The 27,245-nt window shown below is 39.5% G+C and overlaps 1 protein-coding gene across 1 annotated transcript; it reads left to right on the plus strand.

Moving 5' to 3' along the window:
• Window positions 1-1,263: 1,263 nt before the first annotated feature.
• NTMT2 (N-terminal Xaa-Pro-Lys N-methyltransferase 2) lies at window positions 1,264-23,566 on the plus strand (the record flags this gene model as incomplete). Its single annotated transcript, XM_081113198.1, has 4 exons — window positions 1,264-1,417; window positions 16,527-16,702; window positions 22,316-22,565; window positions 23,295-23,566. The coding sequence occupies 4 exons, from the start codon at window positions 1,264-1,266 to the stop codon at window positions 23,564-23,566; spliced, it is 852 nt and encodes a 283-aa protein (XP_080969324.1).
• Window positions 23,567-27,245: the final 3,679 nt, after the last annotated feature.

Consider the following 27,245-nt stretch of genomic DNA (forward strand, 5'->3'; position numbering starts at 1 on the left):
CTGAGTTCTTACGGATTTTCTTGTTAGGAAAATTAAACAGGTAATAAGGTAGTCATTGTCTTTATAGGAAACAGAATGGCATTCACAAACTGAGAATTTAAGTTAGTTTAATAAGGGGACTGTAATAAAGTGTGTGCAAACAGGGAAATTACAAGGAGTAGTGGTTTTCTCCAAGGTTTGCAACAGCCTGGTGCATCACTAACTCAAAGCCTGAAGCAGTAAGAGGAGGGAGCAGCTATCGGAATCAGAGGGGAAGACGCCTAGATAGGAGCTATGACTTTCCACCATCTGAAGCAGTTAGCCATCCCCACAGGGAAAGTGTCAGGGGGATAAATAGTTCATGATCCTTTAAGCTCCTGCAGGCACCACCCATTGGATGAAACCAACCAGAAGCCAGAGGGCAAGAGAGTCCACTGATGTTGTCAATATAGGTCAGCCTCTGGGGCACACAGTACTGTGGGGAGACTGGGGGTGGATCTGGAGGGACAATCAGAAGATACCCAGTCCAGAGACCAAATGAGCACTTAGGAGGAAAATCACATCCACAATAGGCAGATAGAAAGGGACAGGCTTCCCTGACATGGTGTTGTTTAGAGCAAGCTAGGTGGAAGGGTTTGCTGACAGAAGGGTATTTAACATCAAAACAGGCTTTCATATAACTGTGTCTCTTGAAGACCCTTCAAAAATGGGAAACACATATCCATCTTTATGAGATGATTTGGGCAACACTGTACTGATGAAAGGAGTGTGGGTGGTTCAGATGGCTTTGAAGGGTCCTTGTAACTTGAGGATTCAGTGTTCCAGAAGGAGTGCATGAAAGTCAGGGAACAGGATCTCTTACAAAATAGTCACGACTCTTTGAAATGGAAATGAAGCTACTGCAATTTAGGGATCCAATGAAAGTAAATCTTCAGGGTGCTGGAAACTGTGCTGCTGCCTGTTTCAAGTGGCAGCTGAAGGAGGGAGGTGTGCTTTTTCCTGGATGAGGCAGGATCTCACTCAGCCTGTTTCCATCTTTACTTAGCACCTGCTGGCTTGGAGTGGTGTCACCCAAGCAATCAGACGGGTGGAGGTGCCAAGAGCCTGACCTCTGGTGCCTGCTGCCCCTCCCTCCATGCCCCACGATGGCCTGTCCTTATATAGATGGACAGGAGACTGGTTTAAAATGACAGTCTCAAGTTCGTGTAGGAAGAGAAAGCTGATTCAAAGAAACAGCCAGGCAAGCTTCCTTTTTCTGTAGGAATAATAATATCCCCCTTCTCCATGGCCCACCTGGGAGCCCATTTCGCCTTTAGATCCCGCTGGCAAAAGACCGACGATGAACTCTGTCGACATAGCATGTCCTTTATTCTTCACAAAGCCATTCGCAACGACTTCTTTCAGAGCTATCTCTACCTGCTGGAAAAAATTCCCCTGGGTGAGTCAGAACTACTAGACAAGGAAGAAGAAATGATTTGAAAGGACTGTGTGAGGTTGTGGGGTTTCTAGAAGAGCAATTAGAACAAGGACACTTTTCAGACACTAAGAACTCATCAAGATGACATTCTTTGTAGAGAGTGCAAAGGCCAAGTGCTGCCTGGCAAGTCAAGTCTCTATTCTGGGACTTCCATGCACCCCTGTGCACAGAGATTTGCTTTTCTGGGTGTTGGTTAACTGAATATCAGGCTTATAGAAATTAATTTGTTTTTAATACTTCCAAGAACATGAAGATGGGCAAATTAGGCAACTCAAAGGTGAGAGTATTAATGCAGTAGTGTATAAACTAAGAGTTAAAAAGAAAGACTAACGAGTAGTAATTGATAAATGTATCCGTGTGTGTGTGTGTGTGTGTGTGTGTGTGTGTGTGCGCTTGTACACTCCACATGATCCTTTCTGGCATTTCTGAGTCAGAATAATAGAGAGTTTAAAGGTGCAGATTTTAGTTGAGTCTTAGGGTATTGAGAAAAAACTGGGACAGTAGTGTGTCTCCATTTTACTTATTTCTTCTAGTTTTCAGGAAGTTAGATAATAGAGCAATAAAAAGCTTATCTGGTTTGTCTACATGACTTTTCTTAGCCTCTGTGAAAGTGGTCACTTCAGGTCACTCTTAACAGTACTAAAACGGAAATAATTTCCAATTAATGAGTGAAATGTCCCTCTTTGATTTATATTTCCCCCCAGTGAAAGCAGGAACAGTATTTATCAGCCCCAGTCTGTTTTCTTACGGTTGCCTGAAAGCCCCATTGTGTACTTGATGTGCAAGGCTTCCAGACATGAAAGCGGCTATACATAGTCTTTGTATTGCAGTCAAGAAGCTATGTGCTAGCAACCTGCCAAAGTCTCTTTTCAGAAATCATTTCTGAGGGGATCTTTATTTCCAGACATATAAATACTTTCATATCAAATTTATATGCTAGGTGTACCGGTTAATAATGCAGATTTTTTCACTAGATGGAGTTACACATATGTTGATATATATGCAATTTCATATGTATGCTATTTTGTTATATTGCTCCTTCAGATTACCACTTGTTCCGATCGATGACACACGCACTTTCTGAGCAGCACTTTAAAATGTACGAAGAAGTGGAAAATTGGGTCTCTGAATAGTCTGCCTCAAAACAAGAAAAGTTCTATTGGGACAGTATCCACAAGTTACCTGAAAGATGGGGAAAATGTGTAGCTAGAGATGGACATTGCTTTGAATAAAGCACTTTTGATGTTTCTCTTGAAATTATCGTGTTTTCTACCAGCTAATAATGAAGATTAGCTATTAACTGGTTAATAATGCAGATTATCTATTAACCGGTTAATATTACGGATTTTGTAATCCAAAGAAAATACAATAGTTTTAAGAGCAACATCAAAAGTGCTTTATTCAGAGCAATGTCCATCTCTAGCTACACATTTTCCCCATCTTTCAGGTAACTTGTGGATACTGTCCCAATAGAACTTTTCTTGTTTTGAGGCAAACCATTCAGAGACCCAATTTTCCACTTCTTCGTACATTTTGAAGTGCTGCTCAGAAAGTGCATGTGCCATTGATCGGAACAAGTGGTAATCTGAAGTAGCAATACGACAAAACAGCATACATATCAAATTGCATATATATCAACATATATGTAACTCCATCTATTGAAAAAAATCTGCATTATTAACCGGTACACCTAGTATATTTCTTATAAAAAATTTCTCATTGACCCTCACGGCCATACTATGGGATTTATAAGGTATCATTTTTTTTTTCTAAATTTTCTTTATTGATTAACGTATTACATATGTGTCCTTATCCCCATCCCCCCCCCATTCATGCCCTCACCCCTCCTGGTGTCTGTGTCCATTGGTTAGGCTTATATGCATGCATATAAGTCCTTTGGTTGATCTCTTCCCCTTACCCCCACGCTCCCCTACCTTCTCTCTGAGGTTTGACAGTCTGATCGTTGCTTCTCTGTCCCTGGATCTATTTTTGTTCATCAGTTTATGTTGTTCATTATATTCCACAAATGAGTGCAATCATGTGATATTTATCTTTCTCTGACTGGCTTATTTCGCTTAGCATAATGCTCTCCAGTTCCATTCATGCTGTTGCAAATGGTAAGAATTCCTTCATTTTTACTGTAGCATAGGGTATCATTTTTTTTTCCCTTCTCTCCCTTACCCCCATCTTATATTTTCAAATGAGGAAAATAAAATTCAGAAATGACGAGATCTCATGTAGATACCAAAAACCAGGGCTCTTTTTTTTTTTTTTAATTCTTTATTGTTCAGATTATTGCATTTGTTCCTCTTTTTTCCCCCCATAACTCCCCTCCTCCCAGTTCCCGCCCCACCCTCCGCCCTCACTCCCCACCCACTGTCCTCATCCATAGGTGCACGATTTTTGTCCAGTCTCTTCCCGCATCTCCCACACCCCTTTCCCCCCCAAGAATAGTCAGTCCATTCCCTTTCTATGTCCCTGATTCTATTATAATCACCAGTTCATTCTGTTCATCGGATTATTTATTCACTTGATTCTTAGATTCACTTGTTGATAGATGCATATTTGTTGTTCATAATTTGTATCTTTACCTTTTTCTTCCTCTTCCTCTTCCTCTTCTTAAAGGATACCTTTCAGCATTTCATATAATCCTGGTTTGGTGGTGATGAACTCCTTTAGCTTTTCCTTATCTGTGAAGCTCTTTATCTGACCTTCAATTCTGAATGATAGCTTTGCTGGATAAAGTAATCTTGGTTGTAGGTTCTTGGCATTCATCACTTTGAATATTTCTTGCCACTCCCTTCTGGCCTGCAAAGTTTCTGTTGAGAAATCAGCTGACAGTCGTATGGGTATTCCCTTGTAGGTAACTGAGTTTCTTTCTCTTGCTGTTTTTAAGATTCTCTCTTTGTCTTTTGCTCTTGGCATTTTAATTATGATGTGTCTTGGTGTGGTCCTCTTTGGATTCCTTTTGTTTGGGGTTCTCCGCGCTTCTTGGACCTGTAAGTGTATTTCTTTCACCAGGTGAGGGAAGTTTTCTGTCATTATTTCTTCAAATAGGTTTTCAATATCTTGCTCTCTCTCATCTTCTGGCACCCCTATAATTCTGATGTTGGTACGCTTGAAGCTGTCCCAGAGGCTCCTTACACTATCCTCGCATTTTTGGATTCTTTTTTCATTTTGCTTTTCCGGTTGGGTGTTTTTTGCTTCCTCGCATTTCAAATCATTGACTTGATTCTTGCGCTCCTCTGTTCTGCTGTCGGGAGTCTGTATAATATTCTTTATTTCAGTCAGTGTATGCTTAATTTCTAGTTGGTTCCCCAATATAACATCGAGGGTCTCATTAGTTTTCTTGTAGATCTCATTAAGTTTATTGGCGGCTTCTAAACAGTTCTTGAGAGACCTTAAAAGTGTGGTTCTGAACTCTATATCTTCCATTGACAATTTTGTCCTGTTTCTTTGTCTCCGCATTTTGTTATGCTTCCTTGATGCACCCCCTAGTGGTCTTTGTTCGTGGTCTTATAGTTAAATCTTGATTGTTATAGCTAATTCCAGGGAGGGTTTGACCTCCAGGCCAAGTGGCTGTGAGAATCAGCTGTGTCAGCAGTGAGAGAACTTCTGTCCTCTAGGGAGGTGCTAATCTGGCGTTTGCCTGAGGCTATCCGCCAAATGCCTCTGTGCAGGGCTTGGGGGGGGGGGGGGTCGCACAGGATCAACAGGGTGGGCCGGAGAGAGCAGTGATGGCGGCTCTCAGTCCTGTCCCCAGGGGCTCTGCCTCTCTGAGTCCCAGCACCCGCTGCAAAGCTCGGAGAGAAAGCTGCACTCGCTCTGACCGAAGCCAGGCAGTCCCGCTTCTCCCGTTTGAGTCTGGGTCCCTAAAGACTCGCCTGTATCTGGAGCTCAGAGTCTGCGACTCCCTCCGGATTGAAAACGCCAACCGCGCCCTCCGCCGCCAGCCCGCTCCGCGCACTCCGCACCTCAGAATTTGACTTCAGCACTGCGCCTCCTCTGAGTGTCCGTATGCGTTTCTCTTTCCTCCTAGTTGTAGGACTTCCACTCAGCCAGCGTTCCAGTGGTTCTGGGTGATGTCCCTTCCGTCTTTTAGTTTCACTTTTGAAGTAGTTGTTCAAAGCAGCAAACTCCGGCGTTAACCTATGCCGCCATCTTGGTTCCCTTTTAGACCAGGGCTCTTTATGGTAGATCACACTCCTATAAATAATTCTCTTAGGACATCAATTACAATAATTAATAAGGGGCAGGTGACTGCCAAGTTTTAAAAATAATTACTAGAGAGAAAAGGATCTCATCTCTGAAAGCAGTGGGAGATGAGTTAAAAAGTAAGAATAAAACAGTCTTTTCTGAAAGTCAGATGAAAATTATTTGGGACAAGTAGAGTATACTTTATATTTGGCTTCAATCCTTTTTTTCTACCTAGAATAGTCATTTTATCTATTTTTCTCCTTGTGCATGTGCTGATGGTTTATCAATGATTTCCAAACTTAAAAAACATACACATTATTATTAAAATCAAACCCTGTGACAAAGTCTTCCATGGAAGCCCAATGTAAAATACAGGAAAAAGTGAGAATTTTCTGCTTCCTTGCTCTATCCTCTTTGGCTCCTGGGGTGCTTCTGTAGCACCCACAGGGTTCCATAAACACAGTTCGAATACCATTCATTGGTTCTAAAGCAAAGATGACTCCATATTACTTAGTTGATTTTCCATAAATGGGCACTGCTTATTTTCTCTGGCCCTATGATTCAGCCCTGACAGTTTCCTCTGAGACTAATAGAGCTAACCCCATCCAGAGTATTTCTTTGATTTTAATAACTGAGGGCTATTTTAGTCAGTATGGGCTAGGCTAGTCTGCAATAATAAAATTAACCCTGAAATCTCAATGGCCAAACATATAAAAGTTGATTTTTCACTTTTGCTCCATCATTCCAATAGGCATTATTAGGGGGCAGGGTCTATGTTCCACACAGACATTCAGGGATCCAGGATGGTAAAGGTTCCATCATCTAAAATATCACTAGTCACCATAGCAAGGGAAGCTAGGAGCCAAAAGTCTGCCAGCTATCCCTTAAATATTTTGTTCCAGAAAGACATATATTACATTTGTTAAGACAGTGGTTCTCAACCTTCTGGCCCTTTAAATACAGTTCCTCATGTTGTGACCCAACCATAAAATTATTTTCGTTGCTACTTCATAACTGTAATGTTGCTACTGTTATGAATCATAATGTAAATATCTGATATGCAGGATGGTCTTAGGCGACCCCTGTGAAAGGGTCGTTTGACCGCCAAAGGGGTCGTGACCCACAGATTGAGAACCGCTGGTGTAGACCTTAGATGCAATCTTCAGCATCTAAGAAACTATTTCCAGGACTGACACCACCTAGTCCCCAGAATAGCTGCAGGGTTTAAGGATCTTCTAACAACCCCTTTGGCGGTCGAACGACCCTTTCACAGGGGTCACCTAAGACCATCCTGCATATCAGATATTTACATTATGATTCATAACAGTAGCAACATTACAGTTATGAAGTAGCAACGAAAATAATTTTATGGTTGGGTCACAACATGAGGAACTGTATTTAAAGGGCCAGAAGGTTGAGAACCACTGCTTAGAGAGAGTTTCAGGTGACAGTGGATTTAAGCTTTTCCATTTACAAATAAAACTTAGCCAGGGGAAGTGCTCCCTCCTTAGCTCCACTGGGGTGTTTCAGAGTTGGCTTCCCCTCCTTTGATGATTTCAAGGCTCCACAGAAGTAAAAATAAAGCCCTTCTTTTAAAAGGTTGGGGAGTCTTACTGCACAGAGGGCTTGTTGTTCAGGGTGATTATAGGAAGAGTGGTGGCTAACCAGACCCTTTGATTCCTTCTTTCTTCCTTCCTCCTTCTAAAGGCCTGCGATAGGCAGCCAGTCTCATACCAGCACACAATCAGCAAACTTCAGTTATGGGGGCATTTACTGAAATAGCCCTGGCTAAAATCTCCAATGGAAGAGCTTGCTACACCACTGAACACAGCAGGTCTTCAGAAAGAAATGGGAACAAGCCTATTACTGTTCTCAGTGTTTTGCATATATTATCTTAGTTAATACAACATCCCTATTAGGTTATACTGCTTTTCCCCATCTTGTATCTGAAGAACTGATGCACAGAGGCATTCTGTAACTTGCCTGAGATCATGGGAGGTGGTGGTGGTGGTGGAACAGGATCAGAACCCAGGCAGTCTGACCCCAGAAGTCTGTCATTCTTATCCACAGAATTGTGTCGCCTCCCAGTGTAAATGGCAACTCGACTAATGTGGGCTGGTATAACTAGAAATTCTTTCAGTTGGAGTGAATGACTTTTCCGAAGTTGGCTGTTTGTGAACAAACAGGAAGGAGAATAGGAAGACAGTTTATATAAATCTCCAGTCTGTATGCCAGTGCTCAAAGAGGCCTTTATACATATGGCCCAATAGCAGATGTTCATGTAAGTTACTCCTCAGTAATTATCCTAGCACTATCCACAGCCTATTTCTGAGTACACAGAGTCACTGAATATTTATTGATTGAAAACTGAGCTCCTTGACTTCGTTAAAGGTTTAATCTAATGTCACATTTAGAACAATGGTCCCATGTGGTTTAGCAGACTGAACAGGGGCTTTGCATTTCAATAGGTGTGGGTTAGAACATGGGTGTAACACTTATTTCCATGTGACATTAAGTTATCAAATCTTTCTGACTCTCTCATTACTCATCTGTAAAATGATGGTTATCATCCCTGTTTTGTAGTATCATTGTAAGGCTTAAAAGAGACAATGTGAAGAGATGACATGAAATTGACCAACAGAATGCCTGGCACATGGGCAGTGCCCACCAATTGTTAGGACCTCCTTTAATTTACCCCTTTTTAGAGGAACCAGTCTTTGAGGAGGAAATTAAGAACAAGGGTCACCAATTTGCCATCACAATTAAAAGCCAGAGTTAATAAAAACATTTCCTATAAGACACTCAGAACTTCCAATTGAAATTCAGCATATAACTAATGACGTTTTTCAAATTGATTGCATCCCCAGAACTCATGGTACAGTGATACATTTTCAAATGTTTACTGTGACCTTTATAATGCAAATGAGGCAAGATTTTTTTTTTTTCTTTTTAAAGAATTGAAGAACCAGATAATTTCCCTTTTTATTTAGCAGACTTTCAGATACAGTATGAGATGGATGAAATAAGGGTTTGGATTTAAATAGACCTGGGTTTAAATCTCATCTGTGTCACCCCCTATCTACTTAATCTTAGGCAATCTAGTTAATCTCTTACTGCCTTGTTTTCTTTTATAGATATAACATTTATATGACATATTCAGTTAGATATACATGCTTCGCATATGTAGTCATATATACATGCTTGATCAATTATAGTTACTATTTTTTAATTATTTGGGTATACCTAATTAGCAGGATAAATATTTCATAAACTGTACAAAAAGTGTGAGCTGTGTGCTTATGTGTGCTTTTTATTACAGTCACTCACTACTTTGTTGTATTATTCAAAGTACAAACAGTAGATAATACCCATTTGCTCAATGAACATTCAAAGGAGGCCTGCTATGTGTTAAGCATAATAGCAAGTCCTGTGGTTACATAGAAAAGATATACCTTACCCTGAAGAGGTTGGTGTAGGAGGGAGACCCACACATCATCTCAGTGGAATGTGGAATGCAGTGATAGACACACTACAGGGTGCTGTAGAGAGAGGCACTGAGGAGGCATGGCAGTTGCTGAATCAGCTTCTGATGCATAATCTCACCAGGAAAAAAATCTCCGGTCCCTGTCTGACTCTGGCCTTTTACAACTTGACAGCAGGTCAGGTACAGCACTCAAGTAGGAATAGAGAGTTATGAAGACACTCAGTCAAGTAGGCAGGGAATAAGACGTGTGGTGGGAGCTTGAGTAGATTCTGGCTGAAGTGAGGACCTTTCCCTCCTCCCCAGCTCACTTTGCTTCATTTGTGTTGAAGCCTGAAAAGAATTTAGGAAATACTGAACTAGCTCTGAATTTAGAAAACAGCTGAAAAGGAAAAAGCCCTCTAAAACTTTCAGGGTAGGCAAGTGCATTATTTTAAAGACAAGAAGTACCAGACACCTAAAGCATGCAGGGAACAAATAAAACCTAGAGGGACTCTCAGGACCATTCCTAGACTTGGTAATGACAACTTTCTAGCATTCTGGCACACCCAGACCTTCAGATTCCACCAGAAACATGATAAAGTCCCACTTCCCACCCTCCCCTGTTGGTGAAAAAAAAAATAGATATGAGTTTGTTATCTTAAGAGTCCACATATATATAAGATCATATGGTATTTGTCTTTGTCAGACTTATTTCACTTAGCATAATGCCCTCAAGGTCCATCATATTGTCATGAATGGCAGGATTTCCTTCTTTTTATGGCTCAATAATATTCTATTGTACCTAGATACCCTTCCCGTTTTTTCCTTCTCTCTCTCCCTCCCCTTCTTCCCTCCTTCCCTTTCAACCATTACTTCTTAAATGACTAAATTGGGAAATGTGCATCTTTTTTTAAAAAAATCCTCACGTGAGGCTATTTAGAGACGTCACAAGACCTTTATTCCTACTCAGGGCAAATGAACTTGTACTCTGTTTTTCTTTCTGTAACAAGTAAACCATTCGAAGGCCTTTGGGAGTTCAGCTCAAGAAATAAGTACCATATTATATCAAGAACTAGAGTATCTAGTCCCAGTCTTAGACTACACCAGTTTCAGAGAGACATTGCAATCCTATAAGAATAAGCCACTAAGATGTATTTCTATAACGAAGAGGCATGGGCAGATGACTACCTTATCTCAGTCAACTTGCACTATAGCAAAAGCTATCAGGAGGGGAGAACTTGGGGCTGGCCATGACACCTCATATATCTTTTTAGTGAAATGCTCCTGTCAATTAGGTGAAAATGAGAACCCAAGCCCATAACCATAAAAACTTACCTATTGAGTCAGACCCCTGCTGAGGTTGGCATTCACTTGTGGTCTAAATGTTTCTGGCATAATGGAACGCTCCCATTTCCAGATTAAGGGTTTTAATAGACTCCACCAACTAGTTGGCTTAAGCAGGTGATGATGAGTGTGGCTGTTCTGCTGCTTTGGTTGGATCAAGGAGAGCTCTGAACTGTGGCTTGCCTGTGATCCATGGCAGCATTTGACTCTGGGAAGACCCCATGAACTGTGATTTGCTAACCTGGTTTGCTCAGATATACAGAGGGATGTGGAACATTCATGTTATTGAGATGGTGACACTTGATATTTGTCATCCTTGTTGAATTTATAAACATTTATTGAGCCACCTGCTGTTTGCACAACACTTTACCAAGTGCTAGGGAAGGGGAATTGGTTAGGTCAGAGGTTCCCAATATTTCTGAACATGAGGAGTCTCCTTTTAATGTATTTGCTCAATCAGTAGGTAATTTGTGTATAAAATGAAAAAAATAATCTACACTTTTAATAGAGTTGTACTTTTAAAATAATTTATGTATAATAGTTAATATACATGGAAGATATAGTACATAATGTTTTTAGTCACTAGAAAATGATGTATGTGGGAATTGATTCATGTATTCCTTTCAGCAAACTTATGATCATTTAAGAGTCCAAACATTGGCTCCAATATCTTCAAGTTGGAAAAGACTGATGTAAATGCACAGATGGGACATATTACAATGGATCTTGTTATTAGATTTTTAACTTTTAGAGTCAAAATTTGGGGCAATGTAATTGTTCAATTCAGAGCCAAGCAGTGCGCTAGCCTAATATCACAATCTTGGTATTACCTGAAGAAAGATGTTCCTAGTTAAGGTTAAATAGACTATCTTTTCTTATATTTCTTCTACCCCAAATTATGTTATATTTTGGTTTTCTTCACATCTTGATCATAACATTTTTGTACTGTTGCATATTTTGCTTGGAGCTTTCAATCATCTTTCATTTTTGGTGGCTGAGATTTAAAAATACATATTTCTTAGGATATCATTACTGTCTCTTTTCTTCTTACCTACTCTGTTTATTATCCAGAGTCCAGTTCATTCTACTACTTAAAGACATTGTTTTTGCAGCCTACATTTTCTATTGTAATATAAGCTGATTTTTTTCTAGATCGGATAAATATCTGTGATTCGGAGATTTCTTTTCATTGGATTCCTGAGTTAATTTCATCATCTTTTGTAACATACCTTCTCTTGATTTTAAACCTCATTGGGCTGAAATATAGCTTTGTTCTGAAGAATGAATCCATAGGAGGTAAATAGTTTTTCACGTTTGACTGGGGATTAAATTTTAGCTTCAAAATAATTTGTCTCAGAATATTAATGACACTACTCCATTGTTTTCTAGTGTTTCTGATGAGAGTTGTGTTTTTATAAACCTGATCCTAATCCTTTGAACATAGGGTTGCCAGATAAAATTAGATGCTAACTAAATTTGAATTTAAGATAATAAATTAATGACAAACCCACAGCCAACATCATAATCAATGGGCAAAAACTAAAACCATTCCCCCTAAAAACAGGAACAAGACAGGGATGCCCCCTCTCACCACTCCTGTTCAACATAGTACTGGAAGTACTAGCCATTGCGATCAGACACGAAGAAGAAATAAAAGGCATCCAGATTGGAAAAGAAGAAGTAAAACTGTCCTTATTTGCAGATGACATGATACTGTACATACAGAACCCTAAAGACTCCATCAAAAAATTATTAGACTTAATAAATGAATTCGGCAATGTAGCAGGATACAAAATTAATGCTAAGAAATCCATGGCATTTCTTTACACCAATAGTGAACTTACAGAAAGTGAAACTACAGAAGCAATCCCATTTACCATTGCACCAAAAAAATTAAAATACCTAGGAATAAACTTAACTAAGGAGGTAAAAGACTTATATGCTGAAAACTACAGGACACTGAAAAAAGAGATAGAGGAAGACATAAACAGATGGAAGAATATACCGTGTTCATGGATTGGTAGAATCAACATCATCAAAATGTCCATACTACCCAAAGCAATTTATAGATTCAATGCAATCCCCATTAAATTACCAATGGCATATTTCACAAATCTAAAACAAACGTTCCAAAAATTCATCTGGAATAAAAAAAGACCCCGAATAGCTGCAGCAATCCTGAGAAAACACAAAGTAGGTGGGATCTCAATACCAGATATCAAACTGTATTACAAAGCCACTGTTCTTAAAACAGCTTGGTACTGGCACAAGAACAGACATATAGATCAATGGAACAGAATAGAGACCCCAGAAATCGACCCAAACCACTATGGCCAATTAATATTCGACAAAGGAGGCAAGAGCATACAATGGAGTCAAGACAGTCTTTTCAATAAATGGTGTTGGGAAAATTGGACAGATACATGCAAAAGGATGAAACTAGATCACCAACTCACACCATACACAAAAATAAACTCAAAATGGATAAAAGATTTAAACGTAAGACGGGAAACCATAAAAATACTAGAGGAATCCACAGGCAGCGAAATCGCAAACATATGCCGAAGAGATTTCTTCTCTGATAATGCTCCTAGGGCAATGGAAACTAAAGAGAAAATAAACAAATGGGACTACATCAAAATAAAAAGCTTTTGCACAGCAAAGGAAACCATCAAAAAAACAACAAGAAGACCCACTACATGGGAGAACATATTTACCAATGATACCACCGATAAGGGTTTAATTTCCAACATATACAGGGATCTCATGAAACTTAACAAAAGGAAGATAAACAATCCAATAAAAAAATGGGCAACGGACCTAGATAGACACTTTTCGAAAGAGGACATACAGAAGGCAGAAAGACATATGAAAACCTGCTCAAAGTCACTAATTATACGAGAGATGCAAATCAAAACGACAATGCGTTATCATCTCACACCTGTCAGAATGGCTATCATCAACAAATCAACAAACAACAAGTGTTGGAGAGGATGTGGAGAAAAAGGAACCCTTCTGCACTGCTGGTGGGAATGCAGACTCGTGCAGCCACTGTGGAGAACAGTATGGAGCTACCTCAGAAGACTAAAAATGGAACTCCCATTTGACCCTGTGATCCCACTCCTAGGAATATATCCCAAGAAACCAGAAACGCCAATTAGAAAGGATATATGCACCCCTATGTTCATAGCAGCACAATTCACCATAGCTAAGATTTGGAAACAGCCTAAGTGCCCATCAGCAGATGAGTGGATTAGAAAACTGTGGTACATATACACAATGGAATACTATGCTGCGGTAAAAAAAAAGGAACTCTTGCCTTTTGCAACAGCATGGATGGAACTGGAGAGCATTATGCTAAGTGAAATAAGCCAGTCAGAGAAAGATAAATACCACATGATCTCACTCATTTGTGGATTATGGAGAACAACATAGACTGATGAAAAAGGACAGACCCAAAGACTGAGAAACAGCGATCAGGCTATCAATCCCTAGAAGGAAAGTAGGGGAGGGCGGGGGTAAGGGGAAGAGATCAACAGAAGGACTTGTATACATGTATATAAGCCAAACCAATGGACATGGACAACGGGGGGATGGGAGCACGAGTTTGTGTGTGGGGGGGAGGTTGGGGGTTAAAGGGGGGGGGGGGATGAGGACACATTTGTAATTCCTTAACTAATAAAAAAAAAAAAAAAAAAGAATAAAAAAAAAAAAAAAAGATAATAAATTAAAAAAAAAAAATTAAAAAAAAAACAACAAAAAAAACAAAAACAAAAAAAAAAGATAATAAATTAAGAAGTTTAGTACACGTATACCCCATGTAATGTGTGATATTTTGAGCATACTTATACTCGTAAGTTATTGTTTATCTGAAATCCAAAACTAATTTTGTGTCCTGTATTTTTATTTGCCAAATTTGGCAACCCTATTCTAAGGTCAATCACTATTTTCCCTTGAAATATCTTTAGAATCTTCTCATTACTCTTTGTGTTTGGAAATTTCCTAAGGATATGTATAAATATGGCCCTTACTTACTTATTATTATTTCTAATCCATGCTGCTCAGTACTTGGATCTTACAATCTCTTTCAGTTCTGGTAAGTTTTTCTATATTATTTCTTTAATAATTTTCTTCCCTCCATTTTCTCTGTTTTTGAGAATCCTGATCAGCTTGATGTTGGTCCTCCTAAATTAAGTCTTTATAGCTCTAATCTTTTTACTTCTTAAATATATATTGATTTTAGAGAAAGAGAAAGGGAAAAAGATAGAGACGTAGAAACATCTATTGGCTGCCTCCTGCTTGCCCCCTACTGGGGATTGAGCCCACAAGCTGGGCATGTGCCCTGAGCAGGGAATCAAACCGGTGACCTCTTGGTTTATGGGTTGATGCTCAACCACTGAGACACAGCGGCCAGGCTAATCTTTTTATTTCTGTTTTCCATATCTATCTTTGTATTTATGTCCTGATAAATTTACTCAATTTTATATTGGTAATCAAAACTTTAATTTCTAAGAAGTCTTCGTTATTTTTTGAATTATCATTTTCTTGGCATGTTATCATTGATTCATGGATACACCAGTTCTCATAGCTCTCTAAGGATATATGAGTTTTTTGTTTAGTTTTGGTTTATAGACTCATCTGTTTCTGGAATTCTTTCCATTTCCTTTGGGCTTAGTTCTACCTTTGTCTTTCAGGATGCCATTTTACCTGCATGTGTTTGGAAATCATTGTCTACCCATAGTTCAGAATAAAGGACAGGGTCAGTGATTCTAGGTAATGGGGGCTGTTTCCTCTGTTATATACTTCTCCTCTGAATAGAAAAGATGATAAGAAGCTCTACATGGCCAGGTAAATCTTACCAGACTTTGATGAGTGTGAGCAGGTGAGGTACTTGGAGTCCTCTATATGCCCAAATGAGTGATGTTTCAGGATCTCAACACTAACTGGTTTAGTTATCTTTAGGAAATTCATTTAATTTTTATTTATTTATTTATTTTTTTTAGAGAAGACACATATCCCCACTCCCAACCCCCAGGATTATAGCTATAATGCCTGTTGCTTTTGGGAAGGTGCATTTGTCCCCTCACTGGTTGGTCTAAAGATATATATATATTTTATTAACTCTTACTTCCTTTTGCAACTATCCTGAGCTGTGACTTTTTAAACTTTGTTCCATGTGCTCTTTGTCTTCCAGAAATTTGTTGAAATAATGAGTCCATTTTATTTTCTTCATTGTTATGAATGGAGTTTATTAAAATAATTCTTGGGAAGTATTGGGAAGGAGGAAAGACAAATGCATGTATTCAGCCTACAGTCTTGAGCCAGAAGTTCCTCCCTTTCATCCAATTTCTATAATTTCCTCCTGAATGTGCTCTAATGAAAATATTTTATATCTATAAAGATGCATTTAGGTTTACAAAACACATTTAAATGCATAGTCATTTACCCTTAAGAAGTTGTAACACATGCTTTTCTAAAAATAATATCTTAAGATAATATCTCATATGGTTTCTGAAATAATGAAATGACATAGTATATCATAGTATAATGTTTCTTAGCCCACTACCTGGTATAGAATAGTTGCTCAATAAATATTATGTTTTCTTATTATTTTATTTTATGTTGGTATGAAGAGGTATTTGGGTGTTATTGCTTGAAAAAGAGATTAAAAAAATAGCTACCCCTTAGATTCTCATAAAACATTTAGAGCTCAAAGATAAAACTCACTGTAAAACTTGTGACACTTACATTGCACTGTAGCAAACACTATTAAACTTTTTAGTACAGTAATAAGCTATAGTTTTATTAAACCATAAGGTATTGAATTATGAAAATGCCACATGATTATGACTTACACATAGGTAACAGAAGTTCAGAGGGGTTAAGAAGTTTCCCCAAGGTTAAAAGCAAGTAAGACATTGAACCAAACGCAGACCCAGGTCTTTAAACCAATGCCTGTTTCTCCAGAGCACAAATTTGCAAGCTTCTAAGAGGAAATCAATGTGTGATAAGATAGAATTTATTCTGTGATATAAATATTAATAAATATTAACATTTCATTTGCAGTGAAATTGTATGCTTTAACAAGTCAAGTCATCAATGGTGAGATGCAGTTCTATGCCAGAGCTAAACTTTTCTACCAAGAGGTACCAGCTACAGAAGAGGGGATGATGGGAAATTTCATTGAACTGTCCAACCCAGATATCCAAGCCTCTCAGGAATTTCTTAGAAAATTTATTGGGGTGAGTTATCCAACTACAGCTTCATGAGAAGGCAAAGTTCTTACAAACATTGAGCTCACATGCTTCTATGCTGTGATTTAAGCCATATTAAAGCTGTATGGTGCAGCCAAGTGTTAAGCCTGAAAACCTGCTTTGAGATGCTCAGAAAGGATGGGTGACATCAAATCTTTTGTTTATCCCACTTGACATTTCACCCTCCTAAGCACCGTCTAATCGCTCATGCTTCAGGGGAAGGTGAACTAGCAGAGCTAATATTACAATTTGGAGGTTAAGAAGATATCTCTTTTATTTATTTTTATTTATTTTTAATCCTCACCCGAGGATATTTTTCCATTGATTTTTAGTGAGAGTGGAAGAGAGAGGTAAAGACAGAGAGAAATATCGATGTGAGAGAAACACATCGATTGGTTACCTGCTGCTCACACCCCGACTAGGAGCCTGCAACCAAGGTACCTGCTGCTCTTGACTGGAATCGAAACCAGGACCCTTTGGTCTGCAGGATGACATTATATTCACTGAGCCAAACTGGCTAGGGCAAGAAGACATCCTTTTTAAAGTCTCATAGATAAATCAGTTGACAGCCAAATGATTGATGAGAGATCATACCATCTGGGATCCTGGGGTGATTTACTGATCCCCTCTAATAAAAATTTGATGTGGTAAGAGAATGCATACTTATGTTTGGTTTTAAGTGCAGTAGAATCTCTTTATATTATTTTATACGTAGTTCAGACACTGCCTTGAAAGAATGTGATCCCTTTGTAGTCCTGTGTTGGGTGAAAGTCTACTTCCTTACTTCCATATTATATGGAGACAGTATAGAATAGGGGCCAAAATCTTGGGCTCTGGAGTCATTGTGTTTTTCACTTGCTGTGTAAGCAACCTTGGGCTTTTCATTTAAATGCTCTAAGCTTCAGCTGAAAAGCTCTGACTGAAAGCTCTGACTGTGGCATAACCATGGAACCTGCCTCAATGGACACGTGATGATCAAATGAGACCCTATGTGTCAAGTGCTTCCTTTAGTGCACATAATTATTACCCCACAATGTAATTTATTGCTACTACTACTAATAACATGCTTTCATAAAACACATTCATTATATTTTAAGGAGCTTCATTTAGTTGTTAGAACAGTGAAGCTGCTGTAGGTCCTGCTGACAATAAAAAGTCCTAACTGACAGTCAGGTTTTGTTCCAATGCATTCTGAAATAGTTTGCTTGGAGTTTGGAATTAATTTTATTCTGATAAAAGAAACAGTGCAAATATTACAAATATTTGGGTTTAGGTTGTCAGCCTACTTAGAAGCATAATATTAGGACTATCTGTAGTGTTGAGGTGAGGTTCCCTTCCCAGCCAACCTCCCTGGAGCACCAAGGGTCTGAGTAGAGAAATAGGATCCGGATGGTACGCCCATTGGGGCCAAAGTGTCTGGACATCAGCTGCAGCCATAAGGACTACAGAGCTGGGGATGCTGGCCAAGGCTGTTTATAGGTCAGGTTAACCTGGAGTATTTCTAGATCAGTGTCACTGACTGATTTCTCTGAGTGCTTTTTTTGAGATTGGCAGTCACTCTGCCAAGCCCATTAGGGGTACCTCTTATTTACTCTTTACAACAATTCTAGGGGGCAAGTAACTGTTATTATCCTTGTTTTTACAGTTAAGGAAACTAAGGCTTGGAGAAATGGTCAAGGTTATACAGCTGGTAAAAGACAGAGCTGGAACTTAAGACCAGACAGGTCTGTCTGACACCAAACTTCCTGCTCTTAACCATGACATATTTTTTCCATTTGTCTCATGAAGCAAAAAAATAAAAATAAAAAAATCCTTACTTAAAAAATTTTTTTTTATGGACCACAGACCTCAACTCTCCTCCGGTCTGGCCCAGAGCAGTGCCTCCTGCTTGCCTGGTGGTGAGGCTGACTTTGATCCCAGTGCATTTCAGAGGCTTAGTTAGTAATCCAGCTGTCTTGTCACTCCGTGTGGAATGCCAAGCTGACCACAGGGATGCTGGTCTGACAGAGCCCATCCACACGCCCACAGACTTGGGAAAGGAAACGGCCTGGTGCTTGCATATTTATGTTGGAAAGAGTGAGCTGCTCTTTTCAAACAAATATGAAAAGTCCTTCTTAGCAGACAAGACTCATTGTGAAGCTGTGGTCTCTTAAGTACAAACATGGTCTTTTTATAAAGAATGCTATTTTGGTACTTTGACCTTAATAATCTGCGAAATGAGTATCCAGGTCAAGATACAAAGGAGGAGGGAATATGAGGATCTGACATGATTTACTCTTGTGTCAACTGGGAAAAGGCAGATTGACTAATTCAAAGTTTGGCTTTCCTTTCAACACTTAGTGACATGGGACGGAGGGAAAAGGTGTTTAAACTTGTTGTAAATGTGTTTACTTTAGCAAATAAATGACATCAAGATGATGTCCATTACACAGCTGACACTTTCCTCAGTTTTAGCTTTCTGGGGTGGTGATGGTGGTGATAATTTGTAAAAAATTATCAGTATTTGATGGTATTTCTCTTTTAACATTTCTCAGATAGCATGACTAAAAACTCTGGTTCTAATTTGATACATATACTTCATGGTTTTTTACAGTGACCTTTATAACTGCCATTTTAGTTTTAAACTCCACTGGATGAACTTGAAATAATGTTCTTCAAAACGAAGTATATGGGAATAACCAAAACTAAAATGAAATTCCTGAGTATTTTACTACTTTATAAGAATCCATATGTATAAGGATAGCCAGGGCATCAGATCTCAATACAATCACAGCTTCAGACACTCATGGTGTCCAAGAAGCGGTGATGCCATACCTGAGACCAGTCTTTACTAGTAAATATCCCTTCTCAAAGGAGCCGCATGAGGCTGACAGAGAAAGAAATGTGGTGGCAGCATATGGGAGGCAGTGCCAACCACATGGAGTGGAAGGGAGTAAAGAGAACTAGGCGATAGCAGTGAGAGGCTAGAGGTACACAGGATTGGAGTGAAAGGCACCTTTTTCAATTTGTAAATAGCTATCATTTCAAGAATAACTAGTCAAATATCACACATCTAAATTGGTGGAAAATACAAATCAGAGTAGGAGAATTTTCCAAGGAGTTATATTTCAAGCACTTCTCTTCTCTGGGTCTGTTTCGTTGCCTGAAGAAGTAGGAGAATTAGACACGAGTGGTTTAAAAACTCCAGGTGGTTTTTAAATGTGACCCTTTGAAGGCCTATCAGGAGAATGGCAGGAAGGCTGAGTGTGTGAGGCCCTTCCTCACTGTAACCAGGGGAGCCTCAGACTGATTTATTCACTGAGAAAAAGGAGATCAGCTATTAGAATCTTGTTGAAATCAATCCTCTGACATATTTCTCTGAGGCCTCTCTGCTTTATCATTCCATGGTTCTACTTCTAAAACCACTTGCTACAATAATGTGAGCAACATGATCATAGAGGCTGTAGGGAAAGTAATGATAAAAAAAAGTTTGTAATGATAATCTCCAATTGAGCACACACATTTCTACTAGTCATTTTCAGTAGCTTAAACTAATTTCCCAGTTCTTCCCCCACTTTGTTTATGCTATGAATTTACTTACAAGATGCTTCTGTACAGCCATTCCAACATAAGCCTTTAGCCTATGCCTTTTTTTTTCTGAATTAGTTTAGTTTAAGTTATAAGATTTGAATGAGGGAGGTGGCATAGCATAAGGAGGAATGGCAAAGAAATGTCCCATGGATTATCATGTCCCATTCCCATACTCAAGGCAGACATCACTAATCAATCACAGACCTCTTTCCTGCTGAGCGTGAATGAAGCCTGAGAATTCCTTCAGCACAGCATTAGACAGACACTACTTAGGAAACCAGAGTTGGTACTTGAGGTGACAACCCTAAAGATGAACTGGCTTTGGAGTCACACAGTTCCCTGTTCAGATTTAAATTCTGCTATTAATTGTGCGGCATTAGAAATTAAAGTTTCCTCACTGCCAAACTGGGGAATTATCATTATCTTGTGTAACTGTTTTGATTATTCTAGTTATCATAGATACAAAGAGCTTACTACATACAAGTACTAAATAAATCATGGACATTATCATTCCATTTGGAAAGAAGCTACAATTGCTTCATTTCCCCCTTGTACCTTTCTTGCTATGAGGAAGCCTTCTGGGTGGACTGAAAAGCACATTTCTGATTTTTTCTTCTGCTCAAAATTCACCTTTTGATCCTTAGCCAAATGTGTGAGGGTTTTTTTGTTTGTTTGTTTTTAAACCCTTAGTTCCTGAGATCAAGAGTAGGTTTTCTTCTGAAGATCTTCATTGGCAATTTCAAGTATCTTGTTACTGTCATTTCTAGCATAAAACCTACTCAACACCCATCCCAATTATGACCCAATAAATGAGAATCTTTGATAAATTAATAGATATGTATAGACATCTCAAAGACTCAGCTGGCCATGCATATGTACATATTTATATATATTACTTTATAAAAGCAAATTTGAGAAACTTTACATTAGTTGATTTCCCCTACTTTTACCATCTATCTATCCTTCCCTCACCCTCATTAATTTAATGCACAGACATACTTAAAAAAATTTAGGGGGTTTTGTGCCCAATGAATCATGTAGTTTCTGGTACAAAAGCAGAAAACAATTTTTAGCATGAAAAGACACAGGAGACTTTGCTGCAACCACATTTTATCCACCTGAATGCGCCGTACAGCATTGGGGCAGGGTTTAAAGTAAATCCTAGCATTCCCTCAGCTCAGGTCCTAAAAATTACCATCCATACCAGAAGAGCAGATAATTCAGAGGCACCAAAAGCAGTTCTGAAAAAACTAAAATTTCAATTATACCAGTATGAGTTGAAATGTTTTCAATGAATAAAATTTAGAAGTACTTACTGCTCTAACTGCTTTGCTTTTTTTTGGTTTGTTTTGTTAATCCTTACCCAAGGATATTTTTTCCATTGATTTTTAGGGAGAGAGGAAGAGAGAGGGCAAGGTAGAGAGAAACATAGATGTGAGAGAAACACATCGATTGGTTGCCTCCTGAACGAGCCCTGACCTGGGCCCAGGCAGGGGAGGAGCCTGCAACCAAGGTACATGCCCTTGACCCTTTGGTCAGCAGATCAATACTCTATCCACTGAACCAAACCATCTAGGCTCACTGCTTTGCTTTTTAAAATAAAGTAATAAGCTATAGTGTAGGCTCATTTAACAGTGGGTTTGTCCAAAAATTACAGTTAACAAAGTTCTATTTTCATAGGGCTTTCTATGACCTATTTCTTAAGAGAAAATTACCAAGTTATTACCAAGTTTTCAAATCTAAGACATGATTTCCTATAATCTTATTTTAAAATTATTTTAAAGACCTATATTTGGGGAAAATAAAGAAAGCAAAAACTAGAAATGTTTGTGGATTTTTTGGAAAAGATAGTTGAATGTTCTATAATCTGATTATGGTAGTAAGTATGTGCCCTACACATTTGTCCAAACTCACCGAAAGAAACTCTTAAAATAGTGCATTTTTTTACATGAAATTGATCTAAATAAAGTGGATTTGAAGAGGTAATTGGAGTGTCCAAGGCTCAGAATGGGTGTCTGTCCTTTTGTGTAGGGGCCCGGGAGAGCTGGTACCGACTGCGCCTTGGACTGCGGTTCTGGGATAGGAAGGGTCAGCAAGCATGTCTTATTACCAGTTTTCAACAGTGTGGAGCTGGTGGACATGATGGAGTCATTCCTCCTCGAAGCGCAGAACTACCTGCAGGTCAAAGGAGACAAGGTCGAAAGCTACCACTGCTGCAGCCTACAGGAATTCACACCCCTGCTGGGGAGATACGATGTCATCTGGATTCAGTGGGTCTCTGGTTAGTCCTGCATGGCTCACACATGCCCTTCTCTCCTCCCCACAAAGAGAAGACAACACTGGGCTTATTGAGGATTTGCACAGAGGGAACAAGGATACAAAGGGAGATCTACCAGTAGTTGTGCCTAGAACAGTTAGCTAGCATGAGGTATCATGGGAACTCTTAAAAAGCTCTGGTCATTTTGATTTCTCCCCTGACATCCTCTGGATAAGCCTGACAATTTCCATCCTGAGGGATGGAGTACCTTTGGACCAATCTAAATCCTATTAGACACCTAAATACTTGAAAAATTTAAAAAATTGGGGCCAAAAAAAAGTTTATTCTCATTTACGGGAAAACTGGACTCAGATTTAAATCCCCAGGAAATGAGACAACAGTGAATTTGATTTTTGGTGTATGTGTATGTTGGAGGCACAGATGAGTGATAGAGTTGGGTTGTAGGGGGATGTGGAGGGGACCCATGGCATGGGCGATAGTTTATCTCATGCCCATGAGGTACATAGGCCAGGTAGTATAATATCTATTTTACAGATGGGGCATGAACCCCTTCAAAGAGGGTAACTGTCCTCTTATCTAAATTTTTAAAACCTCCTGCAATGAAAACAATCCAGGCTATTAAAAAAAAACAACTCATGACTGAGTGAACAAATGGTCTCCTGGTTCTTTCTTACTCACCTTCTTTCCCACCCACCATTCCTTCTGTTTGCCCATCTACTTGGTCGTCTGTAGGGTACCTGACTGATAAGGACCTTCTTGCATTTCTTTCCCGGTGTCGAGAGGGCCTGAAAAAACATGGCGTCATCATACTGAAGGACAACGTGGCTCGGGAGGGCTGCACCTTAGACCTCTCTGACAGCAGTGTGACTCGGGACATGGGCATCCTCCACAGCCTCATTAGGAAGAGTGGGCTGGTGGTGCTGGGCCAGGAGAAGCAGGACGGCTTTCCAGAGCAGTGCGTCCCAGTGTGGATGCTCGCACTGCACAGCGACGGGCGCTCCTGACCAGCGGTGGGAAGGAGGGGCTGGACTGCACAGTGCTGCTTGGGACAGAGGTGCTCCCCTCTGAGGGGCACCTTGTAATTCATGGAGGAATGGAGAGAAGTGGGGGCAATGCATGTCTGGAAATGACTGGTGATGTCGTGTGTACAATTTCCACTAATTATAGAAGTACATGCAAACACTTTGGATTTTCCGAAAGATGAATGGAGTAAAATATAAGAAAAAAAATGATTGTATATACCTAAACGGTATAAGTGTACACAGAAACCAGAAAGGGAGCAATGTTCACAATTCTACACTTCCCGGGTCCCTGAGGATTTGCATTATAGAGGACAGAGTAAGGTCTAGACCTCCTCTCTCTGCCCTCGTGCTAGATATGTTATACTTCCTCTTTGGGACTACTACTTAGACAAAAATCTTCCCCTAATTAAGAAGGGCAGTCAAAATAATCTTGTGAAAACAAGCCCATTACTTAATTTTGTCTTTAGTCTTTCTCTTGACAGAAAACGTATATGGTTTCACTTTTTATTTTGGGTCAGTTCACTACCCATTGATGTTGTATGGCTGTAACTTGATAACAGAAGGCTGTGTTTCAGTGATGGGGGAGTCTCTCTTTTCAGGAGAAAATGTTGTACCCTTGAAATTTCAGCTGTGAACATATAAGTAAATGTCACTGATAATCTAATTTTAGCCATTGGCTGCTTGCTTCCTAGCAGCTGCTCCTGTTTCCTTGGTTGATAGGAACACACATTAGAAAGAAAAGGGAAATGATAAACCTGAAAAGTGAACCAATTGGATTAATTTAAGGTATTGGTTAAGAATAATAAAAAAATCTTTCACAACAAAATGTAATTTAATTTTAACTACTATTGTCTTTAAAACACTCCACTATTTTCATTTGGAAGCTCACACTTGTATTTTAATCGATATATATGTTTGCTATACGTATATGTTTGTATTTTGATGTGTAATGAGTCTTCTATGAAATGCAAAGAATCAATTTAAGTAAAGAAGGCCTATTGCATGATATGCTATCACCATAAAAATCATATCGGCAAGGCATAGCTCTAACTTAGGAGGAAAACAAGCATTATAAGTGACTTACTACCTTGGTAGTTTCATTTTTTGCCCTAGAAAATTGTGTCATTTACTCTGTCCCTGGAATCTAGTGTATGTCACTCCACAGTCTAAGGTAACTGAAACAAGTGTGAGGTAGAGCCCTAAGTGAACGAATCAGAGAGCAGAACTAAATCAAATAGTGAACATTGCCAAATGGACTGAGTGTGGCAAATAAGGGCACTCCAGTTTTAATCCTCCATGTCTTGGAGCAAATGAGCTGAATCTTCTTTTTAGGCCCACACAGGAATTTTCTTTTTCTTTTACAATAGCACTCTTAATTCTCTTACCTCTTGGCTTTCTGCTTTGCCAACACTCAGATACTGATTGACACAATTATCAATTTCCTCTGCTCCTGGGCTCCTGAGCTTATGGAGGAAATAACATAATTGTCCTTTGGATGTCTGACCTTTAACTCGGTTGAGTCTTTGAGCTTTAGCAGCAGTCCATCTTCTCTTCCTAAGTCACCACTTTGCATTCTCCTTAGAAATGTTCCATATTTTTATTGCTCTACACAATTTCCCAACTCTATATCCACCCTAATTTAATTGAGAAATTAGACATTGGAGGGTAAATTGCATCAACATTTGCCTTTTATACTGTTAATAGCAAAACAAAAGAAGGAGTGACTTGAGGGGCCATTGGAGCTGATCATGCTGCCTACTAGGTCATGTTAGGGTTTGGACATATAATCCATAAAACAAGACAAGGTTCTTGAGGGTTCAAGTAAGGGACTGATTTTTCTAGTCCTGGGAGTAGAGCCAGAGATACTGTAGAAGGAAGACACTTAGAGTGAGACCTTCTCTAGCTATCTCCAATCTAATTCAGCGAGTCACACTCCGCTGGTGTTATCAACACATCTGTGTTGTGGTGTAAGTGACAGTCTACACTAGTTCCAAATTCTGACTGTAGTCCAACTGCCCCAGAATCATTTGGGAAACTTCTATAAAATAGAGATTCACAGGCTCTGTCCCCATGACAGCCTAAGTTCTGTGAAGTGGGCTCAAATAATTTGTATTTCTTATAAGGTCTTACACTGATTATGATCATTAGTTTTGTTTGAAGGTACTGATGGGGAAAGGGACATGGAGCTGGGTTTTTCAGAGCCAAAGAAAGGTAAGATCAGGCAGGCGAGAATGTGGGCCAGGTTCAGGGCAATAGCTAGATGGTAGAATCCATTCTCCACATCGATGCCAGTCCTTCTGAAATACAGATATGACTGTGTGGCACATAAACTTTCAGTGACTCCCCATCACTCCTAGGGTGAATTCTCACTCAGAAGGACAATAAAGCCCTGACTTCCTTGTCCATCCTTGGCTTTTCCACACCCGCTGCAGTCATACTTAACAACTTGTAGTTCCCTGAAGGAGCTACCATTTATGGCTCAGGGCATTTACAGGTATTACTTCCTTAGAATAGGATGTTGTTTTTTTTGTTTTGTTTTTTTTTTGGTCTGGCACAGACTGTTTAGATGTTGCTGACAAAAGGGCAGCTTCCCTGACCACCAGCCCCTCCCCCCCAGGTGCTGATAGGTGCCCCTACTACCATGCTACCCTAATACCCACTGCTTAACATATCACAGCACTTATGTGGCACTGTAATTACCCACTTATGTGCTATTTCCTCTATTAAATTCTGAGCTCTTTAATGGAGCATTCATGGTTAGTCTTGGTCTTTTTTTTTTTTTTTTAAATCTCACCTGAGGATTTTTTCCATGGATTTCTAGAGAGAGGGGAACAGAGGGAGGGAGAGGGAGAGAAAGAGAAACATCAAGGTGAGAGACACATCTATTGGTTGCCTCTCGCATGTGCCCCTACCAGGGCTGGGAACCTGCAACCGAGGTCCATGCCTTGACCAGGAATTGAACCCGCGACCTTCGGTCTGTGGGCTGACACTCTAGTGAGTCAAACCAGCCAGGGCATAGAGTCTCAGTCTTTAGCACAGGCCCTCACACTGCAGTAACTCAAACTTTTGTTGAAAATATAAAAGGCAATATTATGATAGCAGAAAGACTCAGGAGGCAGTCTAAGTTTCTGGAGGCATCAAAAAGGAATCCGAACAAAGCAGCAGGAAAAACCAAGGGCATCTGAAGTCTGATGAGCACTGAGGTGTGCAAGAATGGTTCAAACAGTGACCCGGCAATGCAAGCTGGCAAACAGAAAATGTGTAGAAACAAGAAGGCATTGAGCTCAGGGATCAGACAGGCATTCAGGAGGAGATTGCAGCAAGAAAACTAGGTTCTGAGGTAAAATCCTGCCTCATAGGAAAATCTCTCTCTTTTGTATGAGTCAACCTAAGGATATGGCCAACCCAAAGTCCAGAGTTTCATCATGTGAGAGGGTGTAGCTCAGGAGAGAGATGTATTGTAATTGTGAGTAGCTCATAACAAAGCAACCTCCTAATTCTCACCAGCTTCCTGCTAAGCAACAAGTCCAAAGAAACAACCAGGCTATAGATGAAGTTAGTCTTCTGTGACTGTTGAATATAGGAAGAAGGTGCTCACCTGTACGTCAGAGATGAATTAATTGCTAACATGCCTGCAATTCTAGATGAACTTTGGAGGACC

The sequence above is a fragment of the Myotis nattereri genome (genome assembly GCF_964212035.1).
Source record: "Myotis nattereri genome assembly, chromosome: 18".
Lineage (NCBI taxonomy): Eukaryota > Metazoa > Chordata > Mammalia > Chiroptera > Vespertilionidae > Myotis > Myotis nattereri.